Source organism: Penaeus chinensis, chromosome 1, assembly GCF_019202785.1.
Source record: "Penaeus chinensis breed Huanghai No. 1 chromosome 1, ASM1920278v2, whole genome shotgun sequence".
Lineage (NCBI taxonomy): Eukaryota > Metazoa > Arthropoda > Malacostraca > Decapoda > Penaeidae > Penaeus > Penaeus chinensis.
In genome coordinates this window covers 32171086-32183585 of record NC_061819.1, presented here as the reverse complement: position 1 = coordinate 32183585, position 12500 = coordinate 32171086, and the positions used below count along the sequence as shown (strand labels likewise).

The 12500-nt window shown below is 36.7% G+C and overlaps 1 protein-coding gene across 1 annotated transcript in view; it reads left to right on the top strand.

Moving 5' to 3' along the window:
• LOC125038040 (protein unc-79 homolog) overlaps positions 1-12500 on the top strand; it is a 125596-nt gene that overhangs the window by 37310 nt on the left and 75786 nt on the right. The window contains exons 8-14 of the mRNA XM_047631311.1: positions 5528-5757; positions 6992-7206; positions 7636-7729; positions 7837-7999; positions 8561-8702; positions 9909-10085; positions 11309-11432. Of these exons, the coding sequence (XP_047487267.1) occupies positions 5528-5757; positions 6992-7206; positions 7636-7729; positions 7837-7999; positions 8561-8702; positions 9909-10085; positions 11309-11432 (1145 nt within the window). The remainder of the gene's footprint in view (positions 1-5527; positions 5758-6991; positions 7207-7635; positions 7730-7836; positions 8000-8560; positions 8703-9908; positions 10086-11308; positions 11433-12500) is intronic.

The window sequence follows — 12500 nt, the reverse complement described above, 5'->3', positions numbered from 1 at the left end:
TTACCTTTGATATGCACTGGCATATTTGGAAAGCATAGTATTTGTAAATGATTGGCTGTGTGGATATGAAGTGAAGGTAATATTGAATGAGCCTCTAACTCTTGAGACACATTCTTCAGGGGGATAGCATATATATTTTTTGTTGTAGATTTTTATTAGAGAGTGTGTAATGGTGTTCTGACCATAATAGATTGTTTTAGGTAATTTATGTTATAGTTGATTTGGTCAGAGATCCTTTTACCAATTGTTCATTAATTTTATCTTTCCTCTCTGGAATAACTATGTCATTTGGTATATTGTAGCAAGCAGTGAAGTATTTGAATTTAGTGGTAAGCAATTAAGTTTGTATTGGTATTTTGTAACAAGCTTTCAAGTTAGTATTGATGTTTTCTAGCAAGCAGTTAAGCTGATAGGCAGGATGAGTCAGTGACCAAAGGTTCATTCTCAATGCCACAAGGAGCAAGAAAAAATCAAGTTCTAAATTTACAGTTCAGTATGACAAACTACTACAAAATGGCATTAGAAAAGCCATTTAATTTTTTCTTCAACAAATTTCCTTTACCTTTCCTTAATATCAATTTACTTTAGACATCTTTTTATCTTTCAATTTCTTATTGCTTGCATGTATTCTTTTTACCAGTATGTTTACTTGATCTCTATCTGTCTATCTTCATTGCACATATAGCTGCATTGTTCTTTGTCTGTCTTCTGTATTTCCAGGCTACACATCAATTTTTTTTTTCATATCTATAGACTTACATGAAACATGAATGCTGAATGTTAATTTTTTCCTGTTGTACAAAAGTAACAAGAAGGATTTTCCCACACTATAGGTAAATAAGAAAAATAATAATTTGATGTTTTTAATCAGTTATGCCAAGGGAACTCTGTGAGTCACAATCATGATACTTCGCTGAGAGAAGGAAAATGACACCTCACATAAGCAAGTAGAAATTAAAGTGTTTTTATGGTCAAAAAGTAATGATCTAATCAAATAAACTCTCAGAAATGTTCCACCAATTGTGATCTTAGACTCTTTTTTTAGAATATAATTTTTATTTCACTTGTGCAGTTAGATGAATGTGAGTAACTGCTCTGATGATTTTCAAACAGAATTTCTAAATGCTGCAGATAGAGACCATTCAATTTATAGATTAACCTTATTTTATATTAATCATTTCCAAGTATTTGGAACCAAATGACTTTTTTCATTGTTGTAAATACTATATTGAATATCAGTGCATGTCACTTTCTGTGTGTAAGGTATCAGAATGTTGATTTGATAGTTTAGGAAGTGGAGATGTCTGCAAGGTTGTGTAATTTGATTTTGTGAAATCAGAATGATAAGTACATTGTTATAATTTTGTTATTCCCACTAGAGTGCTTTCCTCCATTTTAGAGAGCTATTGATTTGGTAAACTTGATGTATGTAATGAAATATGTTTGTTTATTATAAAACATTATATTGATGTTGATCTTAAACTCCTGGTTTATTTAGATGTATAGTTAGTTATATTAAAGCCTTGGAATGTATGCATTATATTATACACAAAGCAAGAAATGTTTTGAGGTAAAACTTCTAGCTTGTACAGTTTCAGCAAGGTACATGCTATTTGATGGCAGCTTGCCTAAAATAGCATTAGTACATTCTCCCCAAAGAGAGTAAAAATATAATAGTAGTAGCATTTGTCATTAGACATTCTGTACAGTGTATTTTACTTATATTGAAGGTGTGATTTTAGAGCACCTGGGTAGCAGGAAGTTATATTTCTTCCAAGTTATCCTGTTTGTATTATACGTGCAATTCTTTCAGTGGGGTCTCAAGTGATATTATATATGAAACTACAAAGAGGTTGCAAGGTTTTCATGTAAATTGAAATGTGTTATTTAGGTATTGTGTATAGAGGAGAACATATACCTTTCTATTTATTTATCTTCAAATTTGTGTGTTATGCAAATAAATTATATATGTTATATTTTTTTCATGAATGATGTTTTGATATACTGTGCATATTAATTTATATAATATGATTGTGTTCTTCCTTTATCATTTACAGCTATTTTTTTATGAATGCTTCAGAATGAGAGTATTATTTTTTTTTTTTAAGTTATTGTCTGATGGAACGAATAGGAAGTTTCTGTCATTACTGTATGAATAGCATTGCAGACATGCATCTGGAATGAACTTTTCTCAAAGGCATGGCATGGTTTTGATATAGAGCTTCTTACAGTTATAGCAGTTATGTTTTTGCATGTAAGGCATGCATTACAACGATGATACTCTGATTACCACTCTCTATATTATATACTTACATATTGAAATTATTCTCATTATTGTAGATTAGTTTTGCTTTATATCTTTGGTTTTATTGTAGGAGAGTATTTATCATAGATAATATGATAATTATGGTGACATGTTGCTAACAAAGAAATATGAAAGTAAAATACTGTTGGGCGGCGGTGAAATTCTCTCTTTGTTAATTTTGCCCAGAACTGTCTTGTTGATTGAATATTTTTAAGAAATAAAGTTCATATTGTATATGGTGAAATGCACCTTTACATAATTATGAAAGTGCATTTGTCATTATTTTTATAGAAATACATGATATAATGTCTCAACATTTCCTTACAATCAGATTAATTGTTGGAGAAGATGAAGCTGAAAATGATTGTATCATTTCCATATCTGTTCATGATCTCTCTCTCTCTCTCTCGTTCTCTCTCTCTCTCTCGTTCTCTCGTTCTCTCTCGTTCTCTCTCTCTCTCTCGTTCTCTCTCTCTCTCTCGTTCTCTCTCTCTCTCTCGTTCTCTCTCTCTCTCTCGTTCTCTCTCTCTCTCTCGTTCTCTCTCTCTCTCTCGTTCTCTCTCTCTCTCTCGTTCTCTCTCTCTCTCTCTTTCTCTCTCTCTCTCTTTCTCTCTTTCTCTTTCTCTCTCTCTCTTTCTCTCATTTTCTCTCTCTCTCTCTCTCTCTCTCTCTCTCTCTCTCTCTCTCTCTCTCTCTCTCTCTCTCTCTCTCTCTCTCTCTCTCTCTCTCTCTCTCTTGTTCTCTCTCTTGTTCTCTCTCTCTCTCGCTCTCTCTCTCGCTCTCTCTCTCGCTCTCTCTCTCTCTCTCTCTCTCTCTCTCTCTCTCTCTCTCTCTCTCTCTCTCTCTCTCTCTCTCTCGCTCTCTCTCTCTCTCTCTCTCTCTCTCTCTCTCTCTCTCTCTCTCTCTCTCTCTCTCTCTCTCTCTCTCTCTCTCTCTCTCTCTCTCTCTCTCTCTCTCTCTCTCTCTCTCTCTCTCTCTCTCTCTCTCTCTCGCTCTCTCGCTCTCTCGCTCTCGCCCCCCTTTCTTTCTTGCTTTCTTTCTTTCCCTCCCTCCCTCCCTCCCTCCCTCCCTCCCTCCCTCCCTCTTCCTCCCCCTCCCCCTCCCCCCTCTCTCCATCCCTCTCCCTCCCCCTCCCCCTCCCCCCCTCCCCCCTCTCCCCTCCCCCTCCCCCTCCCCCCCTCCCCCTCCCCCTCCCCCCTCTCCCCTCCCCTCCCCCTCCCCTCCCTCCCTCCCTCCCTCCCTCCCTCCCTCCCTCCCTCCCTCTCTCTCCCTCCCTCCCCCCCCTCCCCCTCCCCCTCCCCCTCCCCCTCCCCCTCCCCCTCCCCTCTCCATCCCTCTCTCTCCCCCTCCCCCTCCCCCTCCCCCTCTCCCTCTCCCTCTCCCTCTCCCTCTCCCTCTCCCTCTCCCTTTCCCTCTCCTTCTCCCTCTCCCTCTCCCTCTCCCTCTCCCTTTCCCTCTCCTTGTCCTTCTTCCTCCCCTCTCCCTCCCCCTCTCCTCCTCTCCCTCCCCCTCTCCCTCTCTCCCTCCCCATCTCCCTCTCTCCCTCCTCCTCTCCCTCTCTCCCTCCCCCTCTCCCTCTCTCCCTCCCCCTCTCCCTCTCTCCCTCCCCCTCTCCCTCTGCCTCCATTATTCATTTTGAGATAGATAAATAGTAACCCATTTGCATACAGACCCCTGTCTGTTATGTGCACTTTCCTACTTGTCACAATGTTTTGATATATTTCTAAAACTTGTAGCAGATTTTGATGTAAGATGCTGAATTTTTGGCTTCTTTGAAATAATTATATATTTACTTTCATATTAGATATATAACGGTTAATTTACGGAGTTTTCTCTTTTGTGCTGTTATATGAATATATCATAATTGTCTATTTTTCTTTATTTTATTTTAATGGTCATTAAGTATGCAATATTGATATTGCTGTTATATTTTAGTTTCTCCTGCAAAGTCATATATGGTGATAGAGGGAAGGTATTGCAACTTAAGTCTTAACTAATTATTTAAATGGTGAATTAAGGTAGAATCAAGAAAGTGCCATAAGGTTAATGCCAGATGTTATATACAAAATACATCTTAAGAATTTGAAAGGAGTGGAAGAAGAATAGACCAATCAAAACTAAAGAGATATGGAAAAATATAAATGAGGAATTGTTAGCATTAAGAATATGGACATTTATTGTTAAATTAATATTAGCTAATAAAGGAACCTGGGTATTCCTGAATAGGAAGATGCATTATTGCTTGCATATGACCATAGAGTAGTAGATATAATATTTTCTTCATTAACTAAGGTATCAGACAATATTTTAGCTAGATGTTTGACTTGTATGAGTGAAGGTGTTATGCAAGTGAATGGACATGTGGATACATTGAAACATGATATAATCTATTACCCTTTCTTTGTCTTCCCACTTCCTGTTTAAAAGTAAGTTTTTGGAGAATTTATAATATTCTTTGCCATGCCAGTATTTGGGCCTGTCTCTTCCATAATCGGATTGCATTTTTACTTTGATATTTGTATGGTTAGTAACATGTCACCCTAAAACATCTTAGACTAAGTTAGTCTACTATATTGTAGGCTTTCTCTTACAAGAATTATCCTGTACTTTAATCTCACAAATATACAGTCAAGTACTGTAAATCTTAAGTGTAACCTGTACAGTATTCTAAATCAGAAGATATATTTTTATTTCAAAATATGGGATAGGAAAACAATATGAAAGTTCTTTACTGATAAGCTAAGTTAGGTAGTATCAGCTTTTCTTATTATTTTTTGGTATTGTTTGTCTTCATTAATAAAAGTTCTATTTTATAAACAAGGTATTGTCATGAAGCTAATGTCTTACTAGGTTCATAATTACATATTTCAGATACCTTATTGAGAAGGAATCAGGAAGAATCTAGTAACTGGGAGAATTTGTAATTACTTTGATGCTCAGGCAATTTTTATCATTATATTTGAGGATCCATAGATCACTGAAGGAAGGTAAAATTTCAGGACTGTACTGCATTTTTGCTGTATTATGATAATAGGTACTGATGATTATTGTAAAGTTCCTCAAAAGAAAAAAAAATTGCGGTTTCAAAGTAATTTGGGCACAGTAGTGGAGAAGCAGCTATTCTCCAATAATGGTAAACATTCTAGGATCACTTACTTACAGTGAGATTAAGGGGGTTCAACAGAATAATGATTGAAATATAATACAGTGCTCTTATTACAGGATGGAAACCTCTCCTGTGCCAAATAGAGGAATGTGATGGTGATGGAACATCAGAGGCTGTTAAAGTTTGCTTTGATCATGCTGTGTGCTTGGGAGCTTGTCCTGAAAATCCTCCTCCATTATTCCTGTGCATTGACTGTGCTGAAGAAATTAGGAGAGAGCATAGTACGGTTGAGTTCTTTGATATACTTATGCCAATGGCTCAAGTATCTGCCACTTGTGAAAATAAGGTAAAGCAAATATATATTTTTTTTTTGTATAGAATTTACTATATTGTTGTGACATTGTCTTTTGTTATACCTAAATATAATTCACATAACCTGTCTGTGGCAGACTATAGAGTTAGTATTAAACTCCTTGATGGTGGGATCAAATGTGGGCAATGCTACTGATGCACTGCTGGAGGTGTGAGTTGTATATATACATACATACATATATATATATATATATATATATATATATATATATATATATATATATACATACATACATACATACATACACGCACACATACATACATACGTACATTTACATATACACGTACACATATATATGTTAATATACATATACATGTACATATGAATATACATATACATGTACATATAAATATACATATACATGTACATATGAATATACATATACATGTACATATGAATATACATATACATGTACATATGAATATACATATACATGTACATATGAATATACATATACATACACATATACATATATATACACATATGCATATATAAAATGTAGAAACGCACGCACACACACACGCACGCACGCACGCACGCACGCACGCACGCACGCACGCACGCACGCACGCACGCACGCACGCACGCACGCACGCACGCACGCACGCACGCACGCACGCACGCACGCACGCACACACACACACACACACACACACACACACACACACACACACACACACACACACACACACACACACACACACACACACACACACACACACGCATGTATGGATGTATGTAAATGTATACATATATATACATATATATAATTACATATACATATATATAAGTATATATATGTATATATGTATGTATATGCAAATACACACACACACACACAAACATTCATATATTTATATTTATATATATATATTTATAATATATATGTGTGTGTATTTATGTATATATGTATATATGTATATATATGTACATATATGTATATATATGTATATATGTATATATATGTATATATATTTATATATATGTATATATATGTATATATATGTATATATATATGTATATATATGTACATAAATGTATATATATATGTATATATATGTATATATAGACACATTTATATATGTATGAGAGTAAAAGTAATCAATTGTTTCTTAACTAAAAGACATACCGTACTTGACATTTTTACAGCTTTTGTTTGTTTTTTTAAATTCTATGCAGCAGTTAAAATGTTATCTAATTACTTCAGAATTGCCGCTCTACTGAAAAAAATGCAATTGCCACCTGCTATAGTATGGAATGTGCAAGCTACAACAGCAATCGACCTATTCGCTACTGCAGTCAGTGCAACAACATTCGTCATAACAACCGTCGTGGGTTAGACCATGTTGTCCACACAACCATTGGCTCTCCTTGGTCAATGGAGCCTCAGATGCAAAACTTTACTATTGAAGCTATTGTCAGGTAAATTTTGAAATTCAGGTGATATTGAGAAATTGCTATTTTAATAGAACATTATTAGTAAATTATGTGCAGTGGAACTACCTCCCTGTTACATTTTGATTGTTAAATTTGAAAAAAAAACCTCAAAATCCCTTCTTTGAAAAATCTTAGTAGAATAGGTATAAACTAAATAAAGGCAGTAAAAAATCTGATAAAGCATGTTTATCATATTTAGGCTATTCTAAAAACATTCATATGAAAGTGCAGTTCTTATATGTGTTAGACAGAAAATATTCAACTGGCACTGTTATTTCTTTGCTGCAGGGTTAGACAAATATTTTGAGGCATGATGTTGTTCACAAAGCATTAGCTAGAATGGATTATTACATGGAAATTTTATATACCCAGCAGGTGTCAATAACTTTAAACTTTTCTCTTTAATGGAAACAGTTTACTCAATGAAGCCCAACCATTTGGAGACAAAACTAAGAGTAAAGACCAGGATCGTCTGAATAGGGCTGGGCTGCTGGATGATGTGGATCAGGTGAATACTTACACAAAGAATTGTCTTTTTATGAGGCCATTAACTGTTTTTTAATAAGAAAGTGCTAATTTATGAAACCTGTATTCATTATATGCTATCAATTCTAGGCTGAATGTTTAACACCAGAAGAATCTCGTCTCTTGAGCCGGTATGGTGTGTGGCTGATTGTTGGATTGTGTGCTCCAACTCCAGATACACCAATAGAAATGTTGGGTCGCATCCTTGCTGCTTTGTGTCACTGGTTTAATGCAACACAATACCTCCCAGATGGTAAGTCTTTGTTGTATTAATGTTCATTACAGTGACCAGCTTATACACAATAAAATATTTAGGAAATTATAAGGTAAGAAATGATTACAATATGACACAAAAACACCAAACATCATAATTGTTTGAAAAATAACTTAAGGAGCATAAGTAATTATAGAAATAGAAATATTATCACACTTCACTCTTTAAAGTTTCTATATTCATCATCTATTTAGTAAATCTTTCAACTCCAGCTTAAATGTTCTTTTAACACTCCTTGCACCAGTCATGGTAGCATGAGCAGTCATGTTGCTGTTATTCTTTGAGCAATTGTTGACTAATTTTTAAGTATTTGAAGCAAAAAAAAATCATTGGATTATTGGACCATTAAGACTTTCATCTAAAAAAGAATCAATAAACAAATAAAAAATAAGGTTTATTGATAGTAATGATTAAACAGCAGTTTCTTACTTTTGCCTAGAATAATAGCAACAGTGATTGTATGACAGCCTTAAGGATTTAAATACATAATTCTCTGGAATGTAAAAGAGATTTGAAATACAGAAGATATATAATTTTCAGATCAGCAAGGAACAGCTATAGAAAGACTGAAGTCAGAATATATCCACAACTGGTTACAAGAGGTTTGCAAGACCCACTTTGAAGTCTTTGTTTCCTGCCTCATGCCACACCCTGTAGAATATGCAAGAGTTGGTGGCCATTGGTAAGACCATTAGATTTTCCTGGAGAAGATATTTATTTCTGTATGAATGAAAAAATATAAATTGTACCTTAACAAAAAAGAGAGGAATGAAATAATTTTAATTGATTAAAGGCTTGTTATGATTATGAACAATTTGCAGGTTGAATAATCAGTCATTTGAATATTAAAGATGAATGATGAGTGGATGATTAGTACAGGATGTGTAGCATAATTTACAGTATCTTTATAAAAGTATAATAATGAAGGACACATACTAAAACTGATTAGACACAATGTGCACACAGAAGTATACATGCATGCACATGCACACACATACATACTCATACTCATACTCATACTCATACTCATTCTCATTCTCATTCTCATTCTCATTCTCATTCTCATTCTCATACTCATGCTCATGCTCATGCTCATTCTCATGCTCATGCTCATGCTCATGCTCATGCTCATGCTCATTCTCATGCTCATGCTCATGCTCATGCTCATGCTCATTCTCATGCTCATGCTCATTCTCATGCTCATGCTCATGCTCATGCTCATGCTCATGCTCATTCTCATGCTCATGCTCATGCTCATACTCATTCTCATGCTCATGCTCATGCTCATGCTCATGCTCATGCTCATGCTCATGCTCATACTCATACTCATACTCATACTCATTCTCATGCTCATGCTCATGCTCATGCTCATGCTCATGCTCATGCTCATTCTCATGCTCATGCTCATGCTCATGCTCATATGCATATATGTATGCCAAACATAAACACACACACAGACACACACACACAGACACACACACATAGACACACACACACAGACACACACACACACACACACACACACACACACACACACACACACACACACACACACACACACACACACACATACAGACGCACACATACAGACACACACACACGCACCCGCACCCGCACACGCACACGCACACGCACACGCACACGCACACGCACACGCACACGCACACGCACACGCACACGCACACGCACACGCACACACAAACACAAACACAAACACATGTACACATATGCATGTAGATACATGTCATGTCCCACAGACATTTATAGATACACTGACAAACACACACTTATGCACACACCCACACCCACACCCACACCCACGCACTTTCAGCCCCCATTCCCCCCACCCATATTGATATACTCTGAGCTATTATTGCCCTTTTCACAGGGATACACTGGCAACTCGTACGGATCACATCAAGGAAGGGTTCAATAGGTTGTTCTGTCTTGTTCCCTATGAACTTATTACTGTCCAAGTGTGGGACCGCGTCATGCCGAACTGGATGGAGGCAATTCACAATGAAATCCCAGAGGAAGAACTTACTGAGCTGAAAATAACCTTAAGGTATGTAGATAAGCTGCCACGAATTTAGAAAGGCATGAATTCTGTTCTGTGAATGTTTTTTCTTCTTTTATTATTATATTATCTCTGCCCTTATCTCTTTGTGCCTTTCCCTCTCTCTGCCTTTCTCTCTCTCTACCTTCCTCTCTCTCTCTCTCTCTGCCTTTCTCTGTCTTTCTGTCTGTCTGTCTGTCTCCTTCTCCCTCTCCCTCCTTCTCCCTCTCCCTCTCCCTCCTTCTCTCCCTCCTTCTCTCCCTCCTTCTCTCCCTCCTTCTCTCCCTCCTTCTCTCCCTCCTTCTCTCCCTCCTTCTCTCCCTCCTTCTCTCCCTCCTTCTCTCCCTCCTTCCCTCCTCCTTCTCTCCCTCCTTCTCTCCCTCCTTCTCTCCCTCCTTCTCTCCCTCCTTTTTTTTTGTAATGTTAAATTTTCTGTATTACAACTTGCACTCTCGGTCACAGCAACCTGGAATAGGAAATAGAGTCCTCCCGGGAGTTAGTGCTCTTCCAGTCATGGCTCATAGACACTACATTCCACACTCGTTTATTGATGGAAATAATGCAAAAGCCCCTTTCTAAATGCCAAATAAGTCTAGTCACCCCTTAAGACATTTGTGCACTCATGACGAGTCTTTTCTATTACCCTGGCCCTCACCAGAAATGCTCACGACGGCAAGTTCACATTACCTTGGCCCACAGACAGATATTCCCTTGACGGCATGTTCATATCACCCGCCCCTCAAGCCAAATTTTTTCGTGACATGATAGTCATGTCATCCGGATCACTGGTGTTAATACAGTAGCAGCACCAATTTCCTAGATTATCCATTTCTGACTAGTTGAATTTAGGCAAAGTACTTCTAGAAAATTCAGCTGTCTTCTTATAATTTTGTTAGGAAATTTTGCTGGGAAATTGGTGGTATACCTTTATTGTAATTTCTGAATTTCAGTTTGTTTTATTTTTTTGTAGCATTTATATTTTATTTTTATTTTTTCAGATTGTGTTTTAGTCTATTATGCCTGCATGATTGTAAGTTTTTTTTTTTTATCATTTACCAAGCTTTGTAACTGATATTGGAAATGGTGTTATGTTCATATTCTCTAATGTGGTTTTGAACTTTTAGTTCTCCTTTTTTTTTGGTAAAACAATTTTGAGAAGATGGATTAATGTGGCTATAGATAGATCTCAAATTAAGCAACAAAATTAATTTCTATTGAATTTTTTCTTTCAGCAAACTTCTGGATACTGATATGAGCCCACTTGGATTTGATGCTTCTCAAATGTATGGTTTCCTGAGTGTTCGATTCATCAATACACCAGCCTCAGTGCAGGAACAAACTCTTTCATGGCTTCAGGTATTTTATTTCTGTCTTGTGATTTTATTGCCTCTTGTATAGTAGGAGGGTCATTGAAACACTATTGTAAATTGTAGAACACTAATTGTCGCTATGCTCACAAACTATTGAAATCAGATTAAACAGCAGATTAAACCATTGCTGATGGGTGTTGTGTCCATGCCATGGCATTACTGGACTCCTGGTTGGTATGTGCCTCCATGGCACACATTTACAACCTGCTCTGAGTGGTATGTTCACATTTGTTCACTTGTTTGACCATGACTGCAGTCAATGAGGGGTTCCAGCCCCTTGAAAATAGGCTAAAAGTTACAGTTTAGCCTTATTTCTTAGTAATTATATAAACTTCAGCCAAAATCATAGAGTGGGGAAATTATATGTTTCCTTTGCTGTGTGGTGCAGAGGTATCGTTTTCATCTGGCTCTGTGTTCAAAACCCGCACTGCCAGGGGGTGGTACCCCTAGCCATTCCTTGCACACGGGGTAATTTAGAAGCAAATATAAGCAGACGCTGTCACAACAAGAATAACCACTGTAACAAAGGGGTTTGACTACACATGGTCCAGGGGCCGATTTCAATAACACACTTACGATGGTAAAATCACTGGTAACTACAGTTACCATTACCATTGGAATTATCGTGATAAATTTTACCACTGGTGACAGCACAGGTAAGTCCACTTGTAACTTCTGGGAGGATAATGTCATCATTTGTTATCTTGTAAAAAAAAAACAATATTTAAGTAAAGTTATTGGTTTGTTTGATATTATTAATATGATGGTAAACACATATCACAGCATGGGCATGGTGAAAAAATGCAAATTTCAAATGAAACTAGCAAAAATAAAATCCACACAAATTCTCATAAAATTACAGGTAGCCATAGGTCTATATCAAACTTTAGAGTGTATGGAATTGATAGATCAGTGAACTCTAAAAGACATAATCATTACGAGTTCTATGGAAAAAAACTATCTTGCTGATACACAAACTGGCTATACCAACATAAACCTCTTGCTGACGGGAAATGTCTATTGGCGTCATAACAAACGACTCAGTCTGTGGGGT